Genomic DNA, 25,810 nt, shown 5'->3' with positions numbered 1-25,810 from the left:
CCAAACAGGGATCGAACCTGGGCCCCCTGCACTGGGAGCGTGGAGCCTTAACCACTGTGCCACCAGGGAAGTCCCGGAAAATAATTTTTTATAAAAAAGAATGCAAAAAGAAAAAGTATCTGCCTAAGAGCAAGCCAAGATAATTTTGAGAAAAGAATGAGGAGAGATTTGCCCTATCACCTATCAAAATATATTCTAGTGGCAATGACTTTCCAAATTACCAGGTTAGATCGTGCAGCTATTCCCATTGGGAATTTGTCCTACAGATACCCTTGAACGTGGGTGAAACCATGTGCACACATGCTTACTCACTGCAGCAGCCCAGGGTATGGCAAAGGATTAGAAATGATTACATGAACAAATGCCGATGACATTTGAATGATGAGCTACAACACAACCATAAAATAGAAAGAGAAAACACTGTTTGCCTCCAAGGCCTATTATGTGGGGAAAAAATAGAAAAGATACAGGCTAGAGCTCTATATAGCAGCACACACTATTTTTGCAAAAGATGGGGAAATGTAACATGTGCACAGATTTCCTTGTATCTGGATAAAATGTCTCTGGAAGCCAAAAGAGGAAACCAGATAACATTAGTTGTCTCCCGGGGAGGTGACAGTGGTGGCTGATGGACAGAGGAGGGAAACATTTCACTGCCTATGGCAATATCAAAAAAAAAAAAAAGGAAGATTTACAATTATAATGAATATTTAATTTTAAAAACTGTTATAAAAAGCAAATATCACTAAAATAGTGTGAAACTGACCAGTCAGGAGGGCTGCAATGCACAGGGTCTTAGGAAGTCCCATGGGAAAGAAATCTAACTGCCTTTCACAATGTGGCAGACCCATCTCAAGTATACCTGTTAAGCAGAAACACATTGGCAAACACCAGATTAACAATAATATCAAATGTTTATTGAGCAGTTGTTTGCATATCTCTCTGCTAAGCATTTGACAGATACGACCTCATTAGCTCTTTTTTTAAAAAAATTATTTATTTGTTTTTATTTTTGGCTGTGTTGGGTCTTCGTTGCTGTGCGCGGGCTTTCTCTAGTTGCAGCGAGCGGGGGCTACTCTTTGTTGCAATGTGTGGGCTTCTCATTGTCGTGGCTTCTCTTGTTGCAGAGCACGGGCTCTAGGTGCGCAGGCTTCAGTAGTTGTGGCACACAGCCTCTAGAGCGCAGGCTCAGTAGTTGTGATGCATGGGCTTAGTTGCTCTGCAGCATGTGTGATCTTCCCGGGCCAGGGATCAAACCCGTGTCCCCTGCATTGGCACGCAGATTCTTAACCACTGCACCACCAGGGAAGCCCTCATTAGCTCTTGACACTAGTCCTACAAGGCAGCAAGCATGACCATCCCAAGTTCATAGTTGAAAGCTAAGGCCCAGAGAGGGGAAGCCACTTGCCTGAGGTCACACAGCGAGAAAAAGGTGAAACTGGCAATCTTATTTACATGGCATGTGGTCCTCCAGGTCCTTTGTTGATATATTTAACATACATTTTGAGGGCCTTCTGTGTTCCAGGCATTGGTCTAATTGCTGGCCGGTGATTTAGAGGTGAGCAAAGCAAAGGTTCAATAGTTGAATCTGACTTCTTCTGCAATGAGTGTCTTGCTCTAGCTGCAGTCCCCAGGAGAGTGGACACTTGCTGAAGAAGGGCCCAAGGACCATGCCTCTAGCAGAGGAAATACGAGTTTTTAACCAGTTAGGGGAGATAGTGGGCTCCAAGGGCAGGAGCTGGGGGAAGATAAAAAGATCAGATTCAAGGGCCTGGTTAGCTCCTTGCTTGTCCTGGATCTCTCAGGAGCCTGTGTCAGGCTCATGATCTTGGAAGGTTCTATGGTTTGAACGTTTCTGTCCCTTCAAAATCACTATGTTGAAATCCTAACACCCAACGTGATGGTATTAGGAGGTGCATAGGTCATGAGGGTGGAGCCCTCATGAATGTGATTAGTGCCCTTATAAAAGAGGCTCCAGAAAGATGCCTTGCCCCCTTGGACCTTGTGGGGACATAGTAAGAAGGCATAGGCTATGTATGAACCAGTAAGAGGGCTTTTGCCAAAATTCAACCATGCTGGTGCCTTGATCTTGACTTCCCAGCCTCCAGAACTGTGACAAATAAATTTCTGTTGTTTATAAGCCACCCAGTCTGTGGCGTTTTGTTGTAGCAGCCCAAACGGACTAAGACAAGGAAAGTCAGTTCAGAGGGGTGGGGCATCCAGACAGGAGTAAGGCACAGGGAGTCAGTGAGGCTGACCACCCCCTCTTGGGCTCCTCTTAGGGTGGGAAGCAGGAGGCCCTCTCTGTGGGTACCGTCTGCTCCAATCCCCCCAAGCAGAGCTGCTGGCGGGCTTCAGCAGACACTGAACACTGAGGCTGCCTGGCCTTGGTATTTCTCGTGGACCGTTTTGAGGATGGGTATGAGGTTCTGGAAGGTCGGGCGGAATGAGGCCTCTGCTTTCCAGCAGTTCTTCATGAGGCAATAGATCTGGGGAAGGAAAAACTGAGGCTGTGATCTCTGCTCTCTCCCTGGTCCGATGGTGGGGGCAGGGGGAAAAGGGAGGGTCTCACCTCACAAGGACATTTCTCTGGCTGTGGCAGCCTCTCCCCTCGTTCCAGTAGCTCAGTGAGCCTCAGCACTGTCATCTGCCCCTGGGTGAGGCCTATGAGCTCGATGAATTTCTACAGAAGAAACAGGACAAGCTCTTTTTAAGAGGCGGGGCTGCCTAGATAGAGGTCAAGAGTCTGAAGCCGGACGGCAGGAGTTCTAATGCCATCTCTACCACTTCTCAGCTGCATAACACTGGTCTTATGACTTCGCCTCTCTGGGCCTCAGTTCTCTCATCTGTAAAATGGGTGATAACATCTACCACCTGGGGTTATTGTGAAACTTAGATAAACTAATATTCATAGAGTAAGTCTGAATTAGGTGCTTGCTATTATTATTAAGCCTCAGCAAGTTGTTTTTGCCTGTTCAGAAAAATCTTTTAATTTTTTTAATTTTTTAAAAAAATTTTCCTATAAAGACACTCTGATTGGCTTTGGGAATAAACCCCTAACATACTCTAGGCTCCTCCCCTCAGCCAAGGACTACACAGTGAGTGGCTCCCTGGAGGGCACGTGAGTCAAGCTGGGCCAATCAGAGAGTCCTGAATTATGCTGGAAAGAGAAAGACCCTCCTCCCCTCAGCTGGGTCCACTGTTGCCACAACAAAGGGAAGGCTTGCTTAAGAAATGCTACCAGTGGTTAAGACTCGGTGCTTCCACTGCAGGAGGCACAGGTTTGATCCCTGATGGGGGAACTAAGATCCCACATGCCGCGTGGCACGGCAAAAAAACCAAAATGCTACCATGGAAATCAGCTGAGAGATGGAGAAAATGGGATTCCTGATGGCATTTGAAGGTCTAGATCAAGCCATGTTCCCACTGTCCCCTTAGGGTTTGCAAATGGCAGAATAAGCCGTTCCTATCTGAGTGGGTTTCGGTCACAATCCAAGCCCTCTGCAGTGTAACTGGCCCACTTTACAGAATGCGACTGTGAGGCTCAGGTAGGTTAAGTCCTTGCTAGGGTGGGGGAGCTGGGAACTGAATGCATGCCTCGCTAACTCCTCTAGGATGGGGTCGGGGTGCGGGCCTGGCGCTCACCGAGGGGGGGCTCTGGGTGGAGTCACAGTAGGTCAGCAGCTCATACATGGTGACCCCAAAGGACCAGACATCGGATGCATAGTAGAACTTACACTCCTTCAGGCACTCCGGGGCATACCTGGGGAGAGAGGGCACTCAGGCCTTGGGCCAGACCGAGCTGGAGTCCTTACCTGAGGCTTAGGAGCCCTGTGGTCCCAGTTAGGGCCCCACCCTTAAGAGGGGGGGCAGTGTCACTTGACCCAGGCCCTGTCGTCTGAGACCCCGGAATCCATCTCCTCCACCCTGTCTGCTCCAGGTGACCCTGGCACCCCTCCCTCCGGCTGGGTCCCGCTGGTTACCAGAACACAGGACTGTCCCCATCCTCGCGCACACAGTAGTACTCATGGCCTTCGGGCACGGCCTTGGCGAGACCGAAGTCCCCAATCTTGACCAGCCTGTTGTTGTCCAGCAGCACGTTGCGTGCGGCCAGGTCTCGGTGCACGTAGTGCTGCGCGTGCAGGTAGGCCATACCCTGGGGGTGGGGCAAGTCAGGATCAGCGCGGGGGCAGGACCGGGCCTGAGAAGCAGTGACCAGGATGGCTAGGGGACAGTCAAGTTGGCGGGGACCAGGCGCAAGAACGGGCAGGATGGCAGCTGGGGCCAGAGAGAAAAGGAGCAGAGCCAGACAGCAGGGGTGGAGCCACATGGGGGGCTCCCCCGGGGCAGGGGGCGGGAGAATTGGGAGGGGGGTGGGGGCCTGGGCCAGTGGGGGTGTGGCCAGGTGATCTGCTGAATGGACAAGGATGGAGGAGAGCAGGCCCAGCGGAGTTGGCGGGGGAGATAGGGAGCTCAGGCCAAGCCAAAGAAGGGGGCAGGTTCTGGGAGCAGGGGCAGGCAGGCCCACCTCGCAGATCTGCTGGGAGAAGAGCAGCAGCTGGGCCAGCCCGACATTGTGCCGAGGCAAGTAGTCTCGGAGGCTGCCCAGGGGCACGTACTCCATGACCAGCTGTACCGACTTCTCGCCTGACACCGGAGAGGAGCGGCCCGTAAGGGTGGTAGAGACCTGGACCACAGGCTGCCCACCCTGCACCCCCTATCCCAAGGTGGGGAGGGAAAACCAAGATCCATCCACACTAGGACCAGTCCTCAGGTGGGGCGGACCCATCCTGAACCCGTCCACAGGCAAGGGAGCTGACGGTGGCTCCCACCCATCCTGGCCCCAGCAGAGCACCTAAGGATGGAAAGGAGGCAGCCGGGCCTCGCCCACCTTGGTGTCTGCAAACTGCATCTTCCAGCCTGGGGCCGAGAGGCTCTAATTGGCCAGGTCCTGATGGCCCCGCCCACCAAGCCACACCCAAGCCATAGCCCCGCCCTGTTACATCTCTAGGCCCCGCCCACCTTGGTCCTCGCAGCAGCCCTTGTACTTGACAATGTGCTGGTGGTAGAGTGTGCGCAAGATTTCGATCTCTCGCCTCCAGCCTGTACGGAGCTGGGGACCGCAGCCTGCCTTGAGGGCCTTCACGGCCACCATCTCACCAGTGCCGTCATTAGTTGGATCGTAGCAGTACAGGCTGACCTTTCCGAAGTGACCCTGGCCGGAGCGTGCAGGAGCGTCAGCCCCACCCCCAGCTCCCCAGGCCCCACCTCCAGGCAGGTTTGTTTGGAAAATCCAAGGCCCCACCTACTCCATGTGGATGGGTCCCCTTGGGGCTGAGGCCTCCCTTTCAATTCCCCGGGGCCTCCCTTGAAGCTGAGAGTCTCTAAGGCCAGGGCCTTGGAGCAGCCCATGCCCCGCCGCCGGTCCTCCAGGCCTCGCCCTTACCTCACCCAGATCCCTGATCTTTTTCAAATAGCGCTTGTGGAAAACCGTAGGATCTGACGCCGGTGAGTCCAGGTTCACAGACAAGACATCAACGAGATCTGGAAGAGCTACAGTGGGTGAGTCTGGAACACAGCCCTTTCTCCAAAAGCGTCCACACTTGGGGACACAGAAAGCCAGCTACTGCTATCCCCAGCATCCGATCCCAGAGATAAGCAAACTGTTTTTTTTTTTTTTTTTGCAAGGGCTGGAAAATTCCTCTTATTGTCCAAAACACAGAGCTGGCTGCACCATAACCAACGCCTGGGATGTTCTGAGATTGGGTAAAGGGCACAAACTTTTCATTAATAACCAAAAAATTTGCCAGGGTCTAATTCATCCAAAGAAGCCGTGGCTCTCCCCAAGCAAAACAGAAAGGAGAGCTTGGGGCTTCCCCTCCCCCTTACTTAAGTGAATTAGAAACCGGCACACACCCTAAGCCACCGTACAGAGACTTGGGTGCACCATGCCTGAGTCAGCAGGGATCCCAGCCCCTCCCCCCCTCCAGGGTCCCCGCCCTGGAGTGATGCTCACTTTGGGGCTGCAGCTGAGTGAGGTCACGCAGGATGGTGCGGAAGGATGGCCGCTGGGCTGGCTCATAGGTCAGGCACTGGCTGGTGAGTATGGCCAACTCTGGGCACGAGGGCTCAGGCAGCTTCTGCTGCTTCTGGTAGAAGCGCTCTTTCTGTTGGAGAGGGGACCGGAAGGAGTCAGTGTACACCCTCAGTCCCCTTCCCCAAGAGGCAGAGTCAAGCCCCCAGAGCAGGGCTAGACCAGCCAGGTCCTCGTTCTTGTCATTCCCATTTTACAGATGAGGCCACTGAGCCTGGGCAATGGGATGCAGACTTGCCCACCACCGCAGGGTCAGGATTGGAACCCAAGGAGAGCAGGCTGTGCTGTGCTGGAGCATCTCACACTTGGCCCTTCCTGCCCTGCCTTCCACCCACCTCTGCTCCCAGAACGCTTTTGCATACTGCAGCTCCCTGAATGCCCCAAAGCCTCCCGGCCTTTGCAAAGGCTGTGTCCACCACCTAGGCTGCTCTTCCTAGCCCGGGACACTGATATTTCTGCACTTAGATTAAAACCTCCTCTGGGAAGCCCTGCCCCATCCCTCAGCTGGGTCAGGGCCATCCTCTGGGTCCCCTTCCTCCCGACAGCCTGTGCCTCCCCCTTGATGCCCTGGTCACTCTGCCTAAAGCATGTGATCTATTTGCTTTGTGCCATAACGACCTTATGAGGTTGGGACTGCAGTTCACTGCAACTGACAGATGACCTGATGGAGCCCCAGAGAGATGAGGCTGCACAGCCAGAGGGGAGGCAGCTCTGGACCCTGAATGTACCCTCTGGACTCCTTGGCGGTGCCAGCCCTCTTTGTGCGAAGGGCCCAGGGGTCCCCTGGACATACCTCAGAGGGGCTGCGGCCCTGCAGGGGGGCCTCCCCATCGAAGCAGATCTCCAGGAGGGTGGCACCAAAGCCCCACTTGTCGGCTGCAGTGCTTAGGCTGTTGGCTCCACCGGACAGGCACTCAGGGGCTGTCCAGGGGATCCGCTCCACCCGTTCTGGGGGCCAGAGTCAGAGGTCAGCAAGGTAAAAGGAGTGGGGGAAGCCCGCCCCTGTGCCCAGCCCTGCCTGCGTCCTCACCCTCCCTGGAGAGGACGCTCAGGCCCACACCGGGGTCACTCAGCTTGATGAAGGGGCTGGTGCCCTCCGCCAGCCCCAGCCGTGCCAGGAGGATGTTCCGGCCACACACGTTGCTGTGAACCAGGCTCTTGTCTTCCTGGGGTAGGGGGGAAAGGGGGCGTGGCCACTGGGGGCTATAGACCCCACCCCTACCCCATCCCACATGGTCCCCCCAGGGACAGCCCAAGTGAAAAAGACAATCATGGTCGTTATGGAGATGCCAGTCCATTGTCATAGTGACAAGGCAGCACTGGGTCTCCAGTGGGTCCTTCCTGTTTTCCCAGTGCTGGTGGCCAAGGCTCTCAGCCAGGGACAAAAGGCCAGAGGACCCTACTGTGGTCCTCAAACCCATGGCAGGCATGCTCCTTCCCCAGGGCCTTTGCACTGGCTGTCCCCTCTGTCTGGAATGCACTTCTCCCAGATACACTCACAACTACCCACCTCTCCCCTCACCCCATGTCACCTCCAGGTCACCTTAGTGAGGCCTTCCCCAACCCACCTGTTTAAGACATCACCCCTTCCCCAAACTGTATCAAATCCTCCTCTCCACCTCTGCTTTTCTGCCCACAGTTCTTGCTACTTTCTGGCGTACTATGTAATGTAATGTACGAATTATTATTTCTCGCTTGTCCCTCCCAACTAAAATGCCAGCTCCCCAAGGACAGAAACTTCTGTCTGTTTTGTTCTCTGTTGGGTCCCCAGGGCCTAGGACAGAGCCTGGCACACAGGGGGTGTTCTGGAAACTGGGGTGACTGGACCGGGAAGGGCTGGGGAACAAATGGCAAGAGGGACAGAGGCGACTGCCACAGGGCCTTGGACACCAAGTGGAGGAGGTGGGGAGAGATGGGAGCCACAGGGGTGCGTGAGCAGAGGAGGTTCATGGGAAGATCCAGTGCATGGATGGGTGCGTTCAGGCCTCCATACGCAACGTGGGAGCTGCCCTGGCCCTCCCCACCCGCGCAGGCCCCGCCTGCAGACCACGCACCAGGTAGCTGAGGGCGCTGGCCAGCTGCTGGGCCACTGTGAGCTTCCAGGCCAGGGGCACGCGGCCCCTCTCCCGCCGCAGCCACACGTCCAGGGGCCCGTGCTCCACGTACTCCGTCACCATGATATCTGCAAAGGCCCAGCCACTGCAGGTGCTGCCCACCAGCTTACCCTCCAGGGCGCCAGGAGCAGGACGGGGGGTGGGGGTGGGGGTGGGGGGTGGGGGGTGCGGCTGAGATTGTAGGTGGGGAAGGTGTCGGGCAAGGGTGTGGGGGTGGGCTCGGAAGCGACTCTGGGGAGAGGAGGCATGCAGTACTGAGGGCCGGCGGAGGTGGGTGCAGGGTGAGGCCAAGCTGAATGCTGGCATTTGGGTCCAGGGTGGGGCTGGGGTAGAGAGGAGGCTGCGAGTGAGTGACAAAGGTCAGGACGGGACTGGGGAACCGGGGGGAGGGTGCAGACCAGTGGAGGAAGTGGAGCTGGAGGTTGGGATCCCACAGGGCTGGGGGTGCCTGTGCAGTGAGAGGTGCGCAGGCTCGGCACGTAGGCCAGCGTTGCGGGGAAAGCAGGAGAGACGGACACGTGGTGCTGAGGTCGGCGGGTCTGGGGGCGGCCGTGGGCACCCTGTACAAGGAGGTGCGCACAGAGTAGCGGGAGAGCGGGGGGAGAAGCAGGGGCTGAGGTCTGGGAGGATCGAGGTGGCCAACAAGGCTGGGGTCTGCATGCTGTCACAGTATCGAGGGGGTCAGAGGATACACAGGGGCTGGATTGTAGAGGTGTTTGGGTGGTAGATGGAGCTAGGGATGCAGTCTGGAGTCGGGGTGCAGGTAGACGGTTGGGGCGTAGCCAGGGATCAGGGAGCTGCTAAGGGTCATGGTGCGGACAGGGTTTAGGCTGGAGATGAGAGTCGATGGGCACAGGCTGGGGTACGTTCAGGGGTGCGGTGGAGGTCAAAGGTCAGTGTGCAGTCAGGGATAAGGATGCAGGTCAAGAGTGTAAGTGGGGTCGGGCTGTAAATGGGGCAGAGTGGGGTGGGGTGTGTGTGTATGTCGGGGGTGGGGCAGGGCCCACTCACTCTCGGAGCCGTGCACGTAGATGCCGTGCACGAAGACCAGGTGCACGTGGGAGACCTGGCTCATGAGGCTGGCTGTCTCGTAGAAGGCCTGTGGGGACAGGGCAGGTTAGGGGGCTGCAGGCCCTGACCCTGACCCTCTTCACCCTGCCCCCCATCCCCTGGCCACGCTCACTCACCAGGGCGACGTCATGGTGACTGGGATCCAGCACCTTGAGTACCACTCGCAGCTCCTGTTCACAGCCCGCCCCGGGCATGGGGGGGTCCCCGCCATCCACCTTGTCCTCTTCAGGGCCTCCGCCCCCCACTCGCAAGAGGCCCTCATACACATTGGTCCTCGTGCCCTGGCCCAAGTGGGACAGCTGGGGGGACATGGTGTGGAAGATCTCCATGACAACGGCTCCAGGCTGCCTTCCTGGTGTCCCGCGCCCGCAGGGGCCACCCCCGCGCCACGCACCTGGGTGATGTCTTCCTGGCGGATCTGGTGGAAGCTGAGATGGCTGAGGTTGAGTGGCCTGCTGCTGGCCCGAGGTCCCCGTGTGACGATGAGGTTGGAGATCTCTGGGGATGGAAGCAGTCCCTGAAAGTCGGCACGGAGGGAAGAGGACCCCCCCCAACCCGAGCCCTGTGGCACCCCCATCTTGGTACCTCCTGGCCGTGGCAGGCAGCAGTGGCGCAGGGAAAAGCAGTCGTCGCCGGCCCGCAGGGAGCAGCCCTGCAGGGCAACCCGCAGCTCGCGCACGCTGGGGAAGGACCGGTCCCAGCCCTCCAGCGTGACAGTCCCAGCCTGCAACTCGATGGGGAACTTCCGTAGGTGCAAGCCCTTCACGCCGGGTGCCTGGAGCAGGTGGCAGCAGGGGTGAGGGCGGTGAGCAGGGGTCCAGGCAGGGAGCACGCCCAGCCCCAGCCCAGGACCCCCGCCCCAGGCCCACCTGGTCACGCTGGGCCACCGTGAGGATAAGGCGGTGGAGGTGGCTGGTGCTCCAGTGGATGAGGTAAAGGCCGTCCTCGGGCTGCAGCCTGGCCAGCACAAATGGTTCCCTGGGCGGGTGGGGGCACAAAGGGACACCATCAGGGCACCTGGGAGCACTGCTGGACCCACACCTGGCAACAAGGACACACAAAACCTGCCCAGCAGGGCACACTCCAGCTGGGATAAATGTCAGACACACCTTATGTGGTGACACCGTGTCTGAACACACACACGCAGGTAACCCTGTCCCATGCATGAAAACACACACAGACACAGGTACCGGAACAGGCACATGCTCGTGTGTAACAACTGTGGACACCGTGGCCGACAAGATCACACACACACACACACACACACACACACACACACACACACGGCACACACCCAGCCATAGACACTGCCACTCCCAGGGTGACGCACAATGCAGTCTGTCACACACCGAAAGGAAAAGATCACAGACAGAGGACTTCCCTGGCAGTCCAGTGGTTAAGACCACGCTTCCGCTGCAGGGGGCGCAGGTTCAATCCCTGGTTGGGGAACTAAGACCCGCATGCCGCACAGTGCGGCCGAAAAAAAAAAAGAAAAAAAAAGTATGAAAGATCGCAGACACAGCCGCTGTGTAACATAACAGCACAGGGGCACTGGCATCCCAGACCCAGAGGGGACAACTGTCATAAGCACAAACAGGTACTACAAGGTGACACAGCCACACAGACTCTGACAGTTACATATGTGGTACCATAGACTGAATGTCTGTGTCCCCCCAAAATTCCTATGTTGAAGCCCTAACCCCCGACAACGGCGATGGCCTTAGGAGGTGGGTCTTGGGTAGGTGATTAAGTCATGAGGGTGGAGCCGTCACGAATAGGATTAGTGACTTATAAAATGGACCCCAGGGACTCCCCTGGTGGCGCAGTGGTTAAGAATCCGCCTGCCCAAAAAAAAAAAAAAAGAATCCGCCTGCCAATGCAGCGGACACGGGTTCGAGCCCTGATCCAGGCAGATCCCACATGCCGCGGAACAACGAAGCCCGTGTAGCACAACTACTGAGCCTGCGCTCTACAGCCTGTGAGCCACAACTACTAAAGCCTGAGTGCCACAACTACTGAAGCCCGTGTGCCTAGAGCCCACGCTCTGCAACAAGAGAAGCCACCACAGTGAAAAGCCAGGGCACCGCAATGAAGACTCAACACAGCCAAAAAATAAATTAAGTAAATATATTAATTTAAATAAATAAATACAAAAATAAAATGGACCCCAGAGATCTTGCTCACCCCTTCCACCATATGAGGACACAGCCAGAAGACTGAACTTTGGTTATGTAACAGGAGGTGGGGCTCTCACCAGACACTGGATCTGCGAGCACCTTGAATTTGGACTTCTAGCCTGCAGAACTGTGAGAAGTAAGTGTCTGTGGTTTCTAAGCCACCCAGTCATTGGCATTCTGTTAGAGCAGCGCGAATGGACTAAGACACACGCTGACATGGCCCATAGGCCACATGGCCCATGTGGCCCGTACAGCCACAGCCCTTGAGAGGCGAAACGACCACTTCACCCTCCTCTGGTGTAGAGACTAGGCTTGGAAGGGTGAGACCTCTTAGACTGACCTAGGGGCCAGTCCAAGTGTCACAGATAGGACAGGAGATACCCAGGCACAGGGCCAATGAGCAGATGAGCTGATGGTCACAAACCCCAACCCGGCAGCATACAGGATGGCCACACACACCTGATGACCACATAAGCCCTGACACTTCACATTCTCAGCCCCACACGTCCAAGCAGGAGCGCTCAGACAGTGATCCACAAGTACCAGGACAGACACATGCCTGCAGGGGTGTAAACACCCACACGTATATCTGAACAGCCACCAGCGTTTGGACAACGCATAGCCCAGCAAAACTCACCCGTCCTGTCACGTGCAAAAACACACACTGACAATTTAAAACGCAGTTGGAGGACTTCCCTGGTGGTCCAGTGGTTAAGACTCTGCGATTCCACTGCAGGGGGCATGGGTTCCATCCCTGGCCGGGGAACTAAGATCCCGCATGCCCCGTGGCGCGGCCAAACCAACAACAACAAAACCAAACAAGACACACTCCCCAGAGTAGTGACACAGCTGCGTGCCAAATGGGCTGTTAAACATCCAGAGATGCGTGGTGACAGTCCCAAACCCAGGCACTCTCAGCGTGACACACCGTCCATGCCGTGACAGGTGCCCGTTCTCCCCCCATAACCCCTGGGTGCACACATGCACCCACGTGAGCACCCACCGACGTGAACGCATGCACAATGCTGTATGAGCAAATCCTTGCATGTGTACATGCACGCACACACAGACACGCGTGTGCACACTAGACACGAATGCTCCCGCACACGTGCATGCACACTCACATGCACACACAGGCACACACACACTGAGACATGGATGCTTGCACACACATGTGCACTCATATACATGGGTGAACACACAGGCCTTCACACCCTAAGACACACATGCACACACTAAGACACCGACATGCACACACCTCATTCAAACCCCACAGTCCCTAGAGCTCATGCCCAGTTCAGTCACCACCACGCAGCCCGCCCGCCCTTCCCCGGCACTCACAGCAGGGGTCCGTGGATACCGTCCTGGATACTCATCACCAGACGCGGAGGCGCCACCTCATGGCATAGGTAGTGGCTCGAGTCGGCCGTCAGGCGGAAGTAGCCATCCACCAGTGACACCAAGGACAGGGCCGCAGCCCGGGAAGGCAGGGTCAACTCCTGCAGGCGAGGGGGTGGTGGTGGGGAGGACAACATCAGGCAGATGTCACAGGCCAGAGGCTCCCACCGTCCCCCAACCCTCCCCCCACGGCCAGCCCGGCCCCCCGTCCCGGGCCCCACCAGGCACTTGTTGTCCTGACAGTGAATGCTGACGCGGCGTTCTTTCAGCACCACGTGGGTGATGTCCTGGAAGTCGCAGAAGTAGGCCCATGGGGCCTCCTGAGGTCTGTACACTGGCTGATTGCCCACCTCCTGGGCCTTGGCTTTCTTCCCAGATGGGCCAGCATGGGGCATCCTTCTGCCGCCACCACCACCACCATCACTGGCAGTCTGGAAACCAGCACGTGGGGCAGGTGAATGGAGCAGGGCAGTGCCTGTTTAGTCCCACTGCACTTTTCCCCGGGGGAGAGGCGGGAGCTGGAGGGACCAGGCAACCCCCCCATCAACCCCAGTGTCACAGGCTGGACAGGAGACCCACCCAGAGAGATACACATGCCAGAAACTGGAACTTCGGGGAGAGTAGAATGGAGGTTCCTCACCCTCTCGGCCCCAGATGCCAGACCCCAGAAATCAGGTCCCCAGGGGGGCAGGCAGACAGAGGACACTCCCCAAGAAACAGACCCCCAGGGACTTCTCTGGCGGTCCAGTGGTTAAGACTCCACTCTTCCAATGCAAGGGGCACGGGTTCGATCCCTGCTCGGGGAATTAAGATCCCACATGCCATGCCGCGTGACCAAAAAAAACAAAACAAAAAACCAAAACAAAACAAAAAAAAGGAACAGACTCCCAGGCACAGACTGACACACCCCAGAGGCACGTGGGGGAAAACCACCTTCGGAGGCCAAGGCCAAGGCTGAGCAAGGGCGCGCCACCCCCAGCTGCCCTGGACTACTAGATGGAAGAGGCGCCCCACTCACCTCTGCCTGTACCAGCCGCCACTGGATGCCGTCGGTGCCCGACACCAGCACCTCGTGGGTGGGGGGTCCTGCAGCAGACTCGGGTCCGGGGTCGGGAGGGGCCTGTCCGCCATCCCGGATGTAGCAGGGCTCCCCCTCGGCCTGGGCCAGTAGCTCCAGGTGGCACACGGGCACGCGCTCTGTGCCGAAGCGGGGCGCCAGCCGCTCGAGTGTGGCCAGGTACTTCACCATGACAACCTGCTGGGAGAGGCAGCCCGGCTGGAAGGCCCGCAGGAACTTGCGGAAGATGCTCCGCAGGCGCAGCTGCGTCAGAGCATTGTGCTGCCGGATCTGCCGCTGGAAGGAGCGTGGGATGCAGTCCTTGAAGCTGTGGGGACGACCAGGAGGGGCCAGTCAGGGGCCGGGATTGCAGGCCTAGCTGGGTGACGTGGGGCAAGTGGCTTCATCTCTCTGAACCTCAGCTGCCTCGTCTAGAAAACAGACAGGCTGCAACCTACATGGCCATCAACAGATGAATGGATAAAGATGCGGTACTTATATACAATGGAATACTACTCAACCATTAAAAAGAATGAAACAATGCCATCTGCAGCAACATGGATGCAACTAGAGATTGTCATACTGAGTGAAGTAAGTCAGGAGGAGAAAGACAAATATCATATGATATCACTTATATGTGGAATCTAAAATATGACACAATGAACCTATCTACAAAACAGAAACAGAATCACAGACATAGAAAATAGACTCTAGTTGCCAACGGGGAGGAGGTTGGGGGACAGATGGAGTGGGAAGCTGGGGTTAGCAGATGTAAGCTTTTATGCATAGAATGGATAAACAACAAGGTCCTACTGTATAGCACAGAGAACTGTATTCAATATCCTATGATAAACCATAATGGAAAAGAGGATGAAAAAAACAAGAATGTATATATATGTATAACTGAATCACTTTGCTGTATAGCAGAAATTAACACAACATTGTAAATCAGCTATATTTCAATTTAAAAAATATTAGGGGGGGCTTCCCTGGTATCGCAGTGGTTAAGAATCCGCCTGCCAATGCAGGGGACACGGGTTCGAGCTCTGGTCCGGGAAGATCCCACATGCCTCGGAGTAACTAAGCCTTTGCGCCACAACTACTGAGCCTGTGCTCTAGAGCCCGCGAGCCACAACTACTGAGCCCATGCACCACAAGTACTGAAGCGCACGAGCCTAGAGACCGTGCTCTGCAACAAGAGAAGCCACCACAATGAGAAGCCCGCACACCTCACCAAAGAGTAGCCCCCGCTCGCCACAACTAGAGAAAGCCCGCACGCAGCAACGAAGACCCAGTGCGGCCAAAAATTTAAAACATAAAAATAAAAAATATTAAAACTGAAAAAAACCCAAAAACAATAAAAAAACAGGCAGGCTGTCATGAAGGTGGACAGAGAATGCTATAAAGGGCCAGCACAGGGAGGCCAGGTGGTGCCTGGGCCCAGGGCCCAGGACTTTGGAGGAGACTATAGGTCGGAAATCCCAGCTCTTGGGCAACTTCCTTACGCTCTAAAGGGCTCTGTCTTTTCATCTGTAAAATGGGATCAAACAGTGCCCACTTCTAGGGCTGATGAGAGAATCAGGACTATTGATTGGCATAAAATAAGGACTATGTGAGTGTTGGCTATTATTATTATTGGAGAAGTCGCTATTGTTTTGATCATTAATATGATTATCAATAAAAGGCACAGCTCTGGGAAGGCCCTCTGCTCCTCACAAAGCCATACCCTTCACCCCTTCTCCTGCCCTGCACTTGCGCACCAGCATAGCCCACTTAGATGAGATTTGAAGCCTCATCCTCCATGTCCCAAGCCACCTCTTCCAACCTTTGAATACAAAGATCCTAAAGGTCAAGGTTCTAGCTGCCTTCTGCCCCCACTTCCAAGCTTTCCAGGGCTCCCTAGAGCTCTCAGGGAAAAAGGTTCCCTGACTAGTGCCTGGCCGTCTCCTGCATTTGGGCAATCACATTCCGAGTTCAGTTCCCCTGGAAACTAGGCCTTTACCACCTCCTGCCTCTGGGCCTTTGTATATGCTGTTCCCTCTCCCTCGAATGCTTGGCCAAAGCAATCCACATCTGGATAAAGCCAACTGAACCTTCAGGTCTTAGCAGAAATCACCTCCCCCCAGGAGCATGCTCTGATCTCCAGGCTGGATAGGGTCCCTCTTCTGGGCTTCCCAGCGTCCTGGGCTTCACTGTCACAGCCCTAGTCCTCCAGTGATAACACGACGGGGATTGAAAAATATGTGCTTTAAGAACTGCAAGTCCTGGGAAATTCCCTGGCGGTCCAGTGGTTACGACTCGGCGTGGGTTCAATCCCTGGTTGGGGAACTAAGATCCCATAAGCTGTGTGGCGCGGCCAAAAAAGAAATGCAGGTCCTGAAAGACCCATTTCTCTTGCTGCCTCCTCCAGGCAGTGTGCCCTGATTGCCCCAGCCCTCACTGCAGTGGAGGCTAGCAGCTCTCCAGACTCCTGCCTCCTTTTTTCCCTTGAATTCTAGGGAGTCCTCCAAGCTCACCCTGCTCCAGCCACACTTCCTCCACCACATATCAAGCATGGTACAATCTTAGGGCCTTTGCACTGGCTGATCCCTCTGTGGAGAATTCTCTTCTCCCAAATACCCACCTGGCTCCCTCCTTCACTTCCTTCAGATTTTTGAATTTGAATGTCACCTTCTCAGTGAGGAATTCCCTGATGACCCAGGTTTTTTTTTTAATTTATTTATTTTTTATACAGTAGGTTCTTATGATGACCCAGTTTTAAATTGTACGCCCCCCATTCCCTGACACACCCCTTCTTCCTCTGTTCCTGCTTAATTTTTCCCCATTGCACTTATCATTGTCTAAAACGCTATACATTTTATTTTTGTATTTTGTTTATTGCCTGTCTCCTTCATCAGATGTGACCTCCAGGAGGGCAGGGATTTTTGTCTGTCCTATTGACTGTTGTGTCCAGAACACCCAAAACTAGTACCAGGGACTTCCCTGGCGGTCCAGTGGTTAGGACTCAGTGCTTTCACTGCCAGGGCCCTGGGTTCAATCCCTGGTCAGGGAACTAAGATCCTACAAGACGCTCAGCACGGCTGGAAGAAAAAAAAACTAGTACAAGCATACAGTAGGCAGTCAATAAATGTTTGTTGAATGAATGAAGGCATGACAGTATGCAAGGTCTACCCTGGCCACCAGATGCCTGGGCATGTCCACCCACCTATGCAGTGTTCCCGCCTCATTCTCAATACCTGATCTTCTTGGCCACCTTCTCAAGGGGGACACCATGGCAGAGAGCGAGGTGGCAGAGGTGCAAAAAGGCCATGCCCAGGCTCTCGTTCTGAAAGTGGTGGATCTCCTCCTCGCTTGACAGCTCCCAGAGCGATGCCACGTCATTTATGAACTCATGCTTGCCCTGGGGATGGGGAATCAGGCAGAAAGGGAGGCATGAGAACCTGTTCACTCCCCAGCTTCTGGTCACTTTGGGGAAGGGAAGGACCCCGCATGTATGCCTCCTCTGCCCAACCCTATGCCTGTGGCAGACATCACTAATCAATCACAGCACTTACCCCTACAACCCTAAGAGTCTCAAAACCCTTTGGTTCAGGCAGCCAAAGGATCCCAGATGGCATGAGTTGAAACCTACTAGCTACAGCAAATTGGGAGGGAAGTGAGGACTCCTCATTTGCAACCTCCCTCACAAATAGTCTCACCTCCCCAGCCCTGCTCACACCTGCTCAAAGAGGTACTCAAAGGAGGCGGGGTCCAGGAGTTGCACCCCCTGCTCGGCCTGTTCTGAGGAAGGCTCGGACCCTGGGGGACCGCAGCGGTACACAGCCGGCTCCTGGGGATGCATGCCATGCCAGTTCCGGAAATAAAACCTGCAGGAAGGGAGGGGGCGCAGCTGGGGTTTAGCACAGATTCAGACCAGGTCCAGGAAGGTGGGGACAGGGGAGGGAGGGGACAGAACGAAAGCCTTCCAAGGGGACTTCACCCACCTCATGCGGAAGTACAGCATCAGGCTCGAGTCTCTGGACATATCCAGGACGTGGTTTGGAGGCAGCCAGACCTGGGCCTGGACATCGAAGAGGGCAAAAAGATTGAAGCAGGGTGGAGTGATGCCTGGACAGGGGAGAAATGAGTCAGGAGTCAATGCCTGCTGCCGTTAGCCCTGTGGACCCCCAGACCCACTGTCTCCCTTCACAATCCCTCCCTGGGCCTCCTGCCTTGCCAACAGAGGACAATGCAATATGTAAACCATCCTATGGCCTCACAGGAAAACTACATTTCCCAGCCTCCCTTGCAGCTAGGATGGAGACATTGGGCTGGTTTTTGGCCAGTGGGATGTGGGCATAAGGGAGTACATTTTTCCAGGCCTAGAAATAAACTTTCCTGCCATCTTCGCTGCCCCAGGGATGTTGGAAACCCCTTATGCCTAGTGGTGAAGCTATAAGATAGAGGGGAACCATCTGACCTGCATTAGATTTTATGTAAATTTTCATTGTCTTAACCCAGTAGAATTGGGGGGGCTGCTTGTTACTACAGCAAAACCTATCATAGACTGACTAACACAGCTCTACAGACTGCTGGCACTTTGCCTGGTCTCTCTCTGAACTCCAGACCCAGAGAAATATCCAACTACCCCTTGGCTGTCTTCCTCTAGACATCTCGGGCCCCCTGAGATGTGCCTTGTTCCAAATAGATCTCATCTGAGGTCCCCAAACCTGCCCCCTCTCTGCCGGACTTCATCCTTGTCCTCAACTCGTCCCACCCCCTCCACATCAGATTGGTCACAAGTCCTGTACTTTCGGCATCCTCCATCTCTCTGGGATCTACCCACTTCCTTCAAATCCAAAACTCAGCCCTAGTTCAGCCTCCAAACTTACTGTCATTCCCCACACTGGCTGCCCAAGCATCTATTTTTTATACACATCACTTAAAAATTGTATCTAAAATAGTTCAGAAGTATTTATTTATTTTTAATTAAAATTTTTTTTTCTTTCTTTCTTTCTTTGTTTTGGCTGCGCCGGGTCTTAGTTGCGGCATGAGGGATCTTTAGTTGTGGCATGCAGACTCCTTAGTTGCAGCATGCATGCAGGATCTAGTTCCCCGACCAGGGATCAAACCCAGGCCCCCTGCATTGGGAGCACAGAGTCTTACTCACTGGACCACCAGGGAAGTCCTTCAGAATAATTTATAATCACCTAAGTACCAGCCACGAGAAAAAGAATAAAACCTGGCAAGTACAACTGAAGCCCCCACCTACATCCACCTCCTCTCCCCTCCCACAAAGAGGTAACTATACTCCTGAACTAGAGTTTATCATTTTCATATTCTCTATCATCTTTGAATGTTATAAATTCAAATGCGGTATTATACCATAGGCGTCCTGCAATTTGCTTTTTCATGCTACGATAGGTTTTAAGCTTCACATGTGATATATGTAACTTTGGTTAAATTCCTTTTTCCTGGCTGTATAGTATTCCAGTGTTCAACCATATTGAAACTGATTTGTGCATTCTCCTATACACAGACTTTGAGATGGTCTCCTATTTTCACTAAGATAAATGAAGCCACTCTGAACTTTCCCACGTACATCTCCTGGAACACATGAGCTGAGTGTCTGTAGAGTGCACATCTAGAAGTGGAACTGTGTGCCCTCAGGGGATGTACATTTCAACCATGTTAGACGATGCCAAATTGCTCTCCAAACTCATTGCATCCGGGAATTCCCTGGTGGTCCAGTGGTTAGTACTTGGTGCTTTCACTGCCGAGGGCCTGGATTCAATCCCTAGTCAGGGAACTAAGATTCCACAAGCCACATGGCACGGCCAAAAAAAAAAAAAAAAAAGAAAAGAAAAGAATCATTGCATCCAAGTATACTGCCCCCCAAAGAAAGAGCATGCCTCCCTATGAGACAACTTCCTAAAGAACCAATCTGTTTCACTCTCTGGCTTAAAACTTCCATCGCTCCCCTTTGCCCCCTGAGAAAGCCCAACCCCCTCAGCACTGAATAACCATGACCTGGACTCAGACAATTATGCTCTGCTTTCAATTCCTACTTCCCCTTCCAAATTCTTGAAAACTATGCTCCAGTTATTCTTAAGATCTTTTGCTTCCTCAAAAAGATCAGGTTCTCTGGGTCCTTGGCCAGGCACGTTTCACACCACCCAGAAAACCAGTACTTCTTTAAGAATCTGCCATTGATGGGAAAGTACAAGGTGTTATAGAAATCTACCAGAAGGCCCCCATCCAGTTGTGGGACAGGGGGTTTGAAAGGACGTCCTGGAGGAAAGGGCATGTAAGCAAAGTCCCCTTGGAGAGACCTTCTCCCCCTCCGGCAGGAGAAACTAACTTTCAGGCACGTGTGCTGCAGGCTCTCTCAACCATTCCATGCTTCACTACTGTTCCTGGGGAAAGCTTTAAGCCCTAAACTCCTCCCTCTGGGGTTTAAAACACTGTAAGATCTGAACCTGGCTGACTTCTGCCCCATAACCTCCTACTTTACTCCCGCCCTCGCCCGCCACAGTCTGCTCCCCCTACAGCAGCCAGAGATCATCTGTGACACTTGCGTCCAATTACGTTCCTTCTTCACTCACAGTCCTCTGTGGCTCCCACCTCACTTGGAGTAAAATCCAAAGTCCTCCCTGAGGCCCAAGAGGCCCTGTACAACCTGTGCCATCACCTGCTTGCCCTCACCTATTCCTGTCTCCCCTTCACTCACTTGGCTACAGCCACACCTGCCTCCTCACTGTTGCTGGCAAGTTCCCACCTCAGGGCCTTTGCACTTGCTGTTCCCACTGCCTGGCGCCATCTTCCCCAAGATATACCCGTGGCTCAGTCCCTTATCTCCCCAAGTTTTAAATATTTTACCATGATCTCTGGCCTCCTATACAGTTTTCTTATTGATTGTGTTTCTTGTTGATCCCTATTAGAATATCAGCTCTACAAATGTAGTAACTGGGGGCTGGCACACACTAGGTGCTCACTCAATGTCCTCTGAATGAATGGGCAGACGATTGGATGGATGAGGCCCGGCGGCTGCCAGCACCTCCACCCCACCATGGGGCTGATGCCCGGGACTCACCGACTTTGTGTGCAATGTGGAGGCAGACCTCCTCGGCAGTCAGTGTGGCCTCGCTGAAGGTGACCCAGGGCTCCCCGCCACCGGGGCCGGCCCAGTGCAGAAGCACCTTCAGGCCTCCTCTGGTGGCCATGGGCTGAGCTCCATCCCCATCGGGCTTTCTGCCCCTGGTGGTGGCCCCCCATTGGCACAGAGGCATGCTCTTGACAGCTGGCTTGCCTGGGAAGGAACAACATCCTGTCAGCCCCAGGCCTCAGCCTGGAGGCCCCTTTGAGCACCTCAACCTTCCAACCATCCAGACTGAGGCTTGGGGGGAAGATTCTGGACCCCTGCTCGCTGTGCAAACTTAGACACCCAATTCCCCTTCCTGAGCCCCAGTTTCCACAACCGTTTGATGGAGTTGGGGTATGTGTCCCCACCTACCAGATCAGTCATGAACAATAACACCACCAAACCCCTTTATTGGACAAATTCACCAATATAAAAATCTGCTCTGTCCAATAAATTTTTTTTTTTAAATCTGCTCTGAACCCACCTTTCCAAAATAACCAGGAAGACAGGGGTGGCCAGACAGACCTGGGGGTGAATCCTGTGTCAACTCAGATGAGTCACTTAGCCATGCTGGGCCTCAGTTTCCCCATCTGTAAAATGGAGATGCTGAGAGTGTTGCCATGAAGAGATGGTTGTGAAGTTTCTACATTCTTTTTTCTTTAACTTTTAAACTAGAGTTGTAAGTGAATTACGCACCACTGTCACCATATCACAGATAGGTACGGACTTACTATTGCCATTTTGTCGTCTTCTCGTTGTTTTGTACATGCATTGTTCCTTGTTTCTTATCCTGCTGTCTTTCTTTGTGTTTGGATGTAATTACTATAAGATTTTTCCTTTGTGGTTACCCTAAGTTTAATGTTACAAGTTTAAGACATTTTATGAGCCTTACATAACATACCTCACACTTGTAACACCCTATTTTAAGCTAATAACACCTTCACTTCAATAGGACTGGTAAACATTATACTTTTCATTCTCCTCCATCTCATATTTTGATTACTGCTGCTACACTTTACATGTTTTTTATATTGTGTAACTAAAACAGATTATTATATTACGGTTATTTTTTCTACATCCTTTTTTTTAAAAAAAACTAGAGTTGTAGATCAATTAGGTTGTGATGTTTCAACACAATTCTGCATGTCACATGTTCAGTACCTTGATACAGGCATGAAAAAATAACAAATATGATAAAAACAAGAATGAAGTCATTATTGGTTTTATCATCATAATCCTTTTTCTCTTTCAAGCCGAGATTCCTGCATACCGCATCCACCCCCACCAGCGACCCCAGTCCCTGCTGGCTCCCTGAGCGGAGAAGGGGCTGTGTTCAGCTCTTTCCCCAACAATCTGGAACTTTTCGAGAGCCAGGCCCAGGGCTCAGGCCTCCTGAGGCCTCCAGTATTTGCAGGGAGGGGCTGTCAGCGATTCGACCGATGTTACTGGTTTAAGACAGTGATGGGGGAAAAGAGAAGGTTGTAATAGCACAATGTCGGAGTCGTCGAGAATCAACTCCTCTCTGAATCTGTTTCCTCATTTAGAAAATGGGCATAAAACAGTCTCTCTCATAGGGTTGATGGGAGGATTCAGTGAGGTGAGACAGGGAAAGGGCTCCGCACCGGGCCTGGCGTGCAATAAGTGCTTGATAAATGTTCGCTATTATTATCTTATTAACATTCGAGATAAGATCTTGGGGATGGGGTTTTGCAGGTGCCCATCTCCTCCCTCCTCGTCCCCATTGGGCCCAGACCCAGCTTTGAAGATGAGGTCTGGGTGAGGTCCGCAGCCCCCGCCCCCCAACAGAAATCTCCAAACCCTTCTGGCAGGGGCGGGAACCGCGACGTGTACCCACCGGGCATCAATCAGTCCCAAGGCAGTGTGGGGGCTTCTACCCACCTCCTGCAAAGGGCCGTCCCGCCAGCCGCATCCTTCTTGATGACCTCCCGGGCGCGCCCCCTCCCGCCCCCGCTCCAGACTCACCCTTTCCGGGGAACTCCGGCTCGAACCTAGGACCCCGCCCCGCCCAGCAGCCAGGGTCAGCCGCCGCTTGATCGCCGCTGGGACACCGCCTCCCATTGGCTGCCTGAAACGGGCACACTCATTGGCGGCCGCTCTGCTCCGCCCCCCCCGCTGCTACGGCGGCGCTCCCATTGGTGCGGGCTTCATGCTTTGCTCAGCAGCGGGCGGGAGTGTGAGGTCTTGCCGGGGCAAGGCTGCTTCCATTACCCACGCGGGCGGTGGGCCTAAGTCAGGCTTCCGTACCTGAACTTGGTGCAAGCCCAGGTCCTCAGCTCGGCAGTCTTTCAGTCCTCCAACTCCCCTGCCATATGGCCGTACATCTGTCCTGCCTTTCGTCCCTGTCTGCCTGGCCAGCCCTGCTTGGCGGCCTGAGACCCCCTTCCTCTAAGGGAGGCATTTCCGGCCCACCAGCTCACATCCCTTTTCTGATCACCTGTAGCCCTGTCTTCCGAGGGCCCCTTGCTCTCAAGGTAGCAGCTTGGACGTCCCACCTGATCCGAGTTCTGATGCCTACACAGTAGGTCGCTGTCATTTTACAGAAAAGGCTATGCGCTGAGCCTTTTCCACGCGTTATCTCATTTGATGCTAGCAGGAGTTCCTCTGGGGACTGTTATCCCCATTTCTCAGAGAAAGAAACTGAGGTCCAGAGAGGTGACAGACTCTCTCCTTGACCAAACTGTAGTCTTCTGAACCTTCTTCTCGACTACTCCTCAACCTTGGCAACAGTCCTGTCTTTGGCCTGCACAGTACAGTCTAAGCAAAGAATCCTTCTAAGTCATCCCCCAACCCTTGATATCTGATCAAGTTTCTCATTCCCCACCATTGATGTATACATCCTTGGACTCTCTTTAGCAAGAATCCCCCTACCCTCAATGTCTCCATGGACCTCACCACTCTGCTCTGGCTGTCAGTCCCCAGCTGTCTTTGCTGCATTCAGAGTTGAGCCCAATGCTCTCCCCTTTTGCAATCCGCCTATCACAATAGTCCTGAATAAAGTCTTCCTTACTGTTCTGTGAATGAAAAATATTGCCTGCCATATCAATAAACAAAGGATGTTGTAGCCATCAAGCCGTCACATTACAGCCCCCCAGATGGTGACCCTGGAGGGAACTCAGGATAGAAAGAAGATGCCCAGCATCAAGCCATCAGCCACAGCACACCACACCCCCCAACCCCCGCAATGATGCACCCTGAGGAGACTCCGGATGAGAAAGCCCAGGATACTGGCCCTAGATAGCTGAGGTGCCTATCAAAGGAACGACTTCAGTGAGCCCAGACTCTTGCATCTTCCCATACATAGAAAAGTACTAAATTCCTTAACTTGAGATAGCTGGTTTTCTTTAATTAACAATAATCTTTCGATGTTCCGACTACCTGGTCTTTGATGCAAAAACTCCTGTATATCCTGGATCCCCACTTGCCTCTTCAGAGCAATCTCTCAGAGTTATCTGAGATGCTGTGTCCCAGACTTAATTCTCAGTTTTGTCTGCTGAATAAAATATAACTCTCAACTTTTAGGTCATGCTTTTGTTTTTTTTCAGTCGACAGTTTTTAACAAGTGTCAGAGTCATTTTTTTCTTTAACAGAGGCTGAGTAACTTTCCGAGGTTAGTTAGTTTCCCAGCACAAAAGAGCAGAACCAGGTTTATTTCTGAAGGTGGAGCCATAACTGCTGTGGCCAAGGGCATGTGGCTACTCATCTTAGTTTGAGAAAATGGGGGGAGAAACAGACTCTTCTTCACAGGGCAGCTATGGAGATTCAATGTGAAGTTGTAGATAGAGACTTAGCCTAGCACCTGGAGGGTAGTGAGTGCTAGGAACTTGGGAACTGGGGACTCAACAGTGATGCATCCTGACAAGGGAATAACTTGCAACTGGGGAAAAAAAAAAAAAAAAAAAGAGGAGCTCTGTACTGATATGGAGACATCTCCAGAGTGTCTGTATATTTCATAACAGAATGAAATATATAGAATAAAGAGAATGTGTTATATTTCCCTGTGCCTGCTCAGCCCGCCTATGGGAAGACTCAAGAGAAATATAGAAATATTGGTTAGCTCAAGGAAAAAAATTTCAGAGAATCTCAGGAAAAAAAATCTCACATTTGTCTCACACCAACCTTGGGTTCATCAGCAAAATCTCACCCCTCCTGGTCCAGCCCCCATCATCATTTGCCTGGACCAATGCAGTTGCTTCTATCCTGGTCTGAGGCTCCTCCCCTTGCCCCTGCCCACCCCCACCTCCTTGTCTATCCTCCCTGCATCACCCACAGGGCATCTGTGAGCATCTGAGCACAATCTCCTATCCTTTATAGATATGGGTGATCGGGCCCAGAGCCTGATTGTGTGGGTTACAGAATTGTAAAACCATTTAAATGCTCAGGGTCTCTTATGCTAAGGTAAGGGCACTGACTGGAGAGGTTTGGAATGGAAATATTGGGCAGACACAGATGACCCTGAGAACTTTGACCCCATCAATACACTTGTCTGAAGGAGTTGGCCCTTCTACGTGTGATATTGTGATATAACAAGAAATATATATTTGGTCTTCATCCCTGATTCCTGGCACAGAACTTCGAAAACTCTTGAAACTTGTTGAGTGAAAGAGCTGATAGCATCATGTTTTGTTATAGTATTTGGGTTTAGTTCCTGGTTCCTGGCTCAGAGCTCCTAAAACCCTTGGAATTTCCTGAGTGACAGAGGTGAGAGATGAGAAAAACATGTTTTGTTTTTCGGTCTAAGCCTGAGCAGCCATACCCGAG

At 53.2% G+C, this 25,810-nt stretch overlaps 1 protein-coding gene across 7 annotated transcripts; it reads right to left on the bottom strand.

The window, feature by feature from the left end:
* Window positions 1-780: 780 nt before the first annotated feature.
* TYK2 (tyrosine kinase 2) lies at window positions 781-23,103 on the bottom strand. 7 transcript variants are annotated; one of them, XM_030879649.3, is made up of 25 exons: window positions 23,015-23,103; window positions 21,516-21,621; window positions 20,984-21,199; window positions 17,895-18,018; window positions 17,630-17,777; window positions 17,148-17,311; window positions 13,873-14,239; window positions 13,076-13,285; window positions 12,798-12,955; window positions 10,149-10,257; window positions 9,865-10,054; window positions 9,674-9,777; window positions 9,396-9,578; window positions 9,220-9,307; window positions 8,149-8,276; window positions 7,125-7,260; window positions 6,888-7,042; window positions 6,017-6,167; window positions 5,447-5,553; window positions 5,023-5,215; window positions 4,529-4,647; window positions 3,984-4,156; window positions 3,646-3,763; window positions 2,573-2,683; window positions 781-2,489 (listed from the first exon to the last, which is right to left on the bottom strand). In XM_030879649.3, the coding sequence occupies exons 3-25, from the start codon at window positions 21,177-21,179 to the stop codon at window positions 2,355-2,357; spliced, it is 3,567 nt and encodes a 1,188-aa protein (XP_030735509.1). In that variant the 5' UTR covers window positions 21,180-21,199; window positions 21,516-21,621; window positions 23,015-23,103; the 3' UTR covers window positions 781-2,354. The 7 variants fall into 7 exon arrangements, with proteins under 7 accessions (XP_030735509.1, XP_030735511.1, XP_060153119.1 ...); XM_030879651.3 differs by having other exon boundaries at window positions 21,557-21,621; XM_060297136.2 differs by having other exon boundaries at window positions 22,931-23,015.
* Between the last annotated feature and the right edge of the window lie 2,707 nt (window positions 23,104-25,810).

The sequence above is a fragment of the Globicephala melas genome, chromosome 3, assembly GCF_963455315.2.
Source record: "Globicephala melas chromosome 3, mGloMel1.2, whole genome shotgun sequence".
In the NCBI taxonomy this organism is placed as follows: domain Eukaryota; kingdom Metazoa; phylum Chordata; class Mammalia; order Artiodactyla; family Delphinidae; genus Globicephala; species Globicephala melas.
This window is presented reverse-complemented; position numbering and strand designations above follow the sequence as displayed.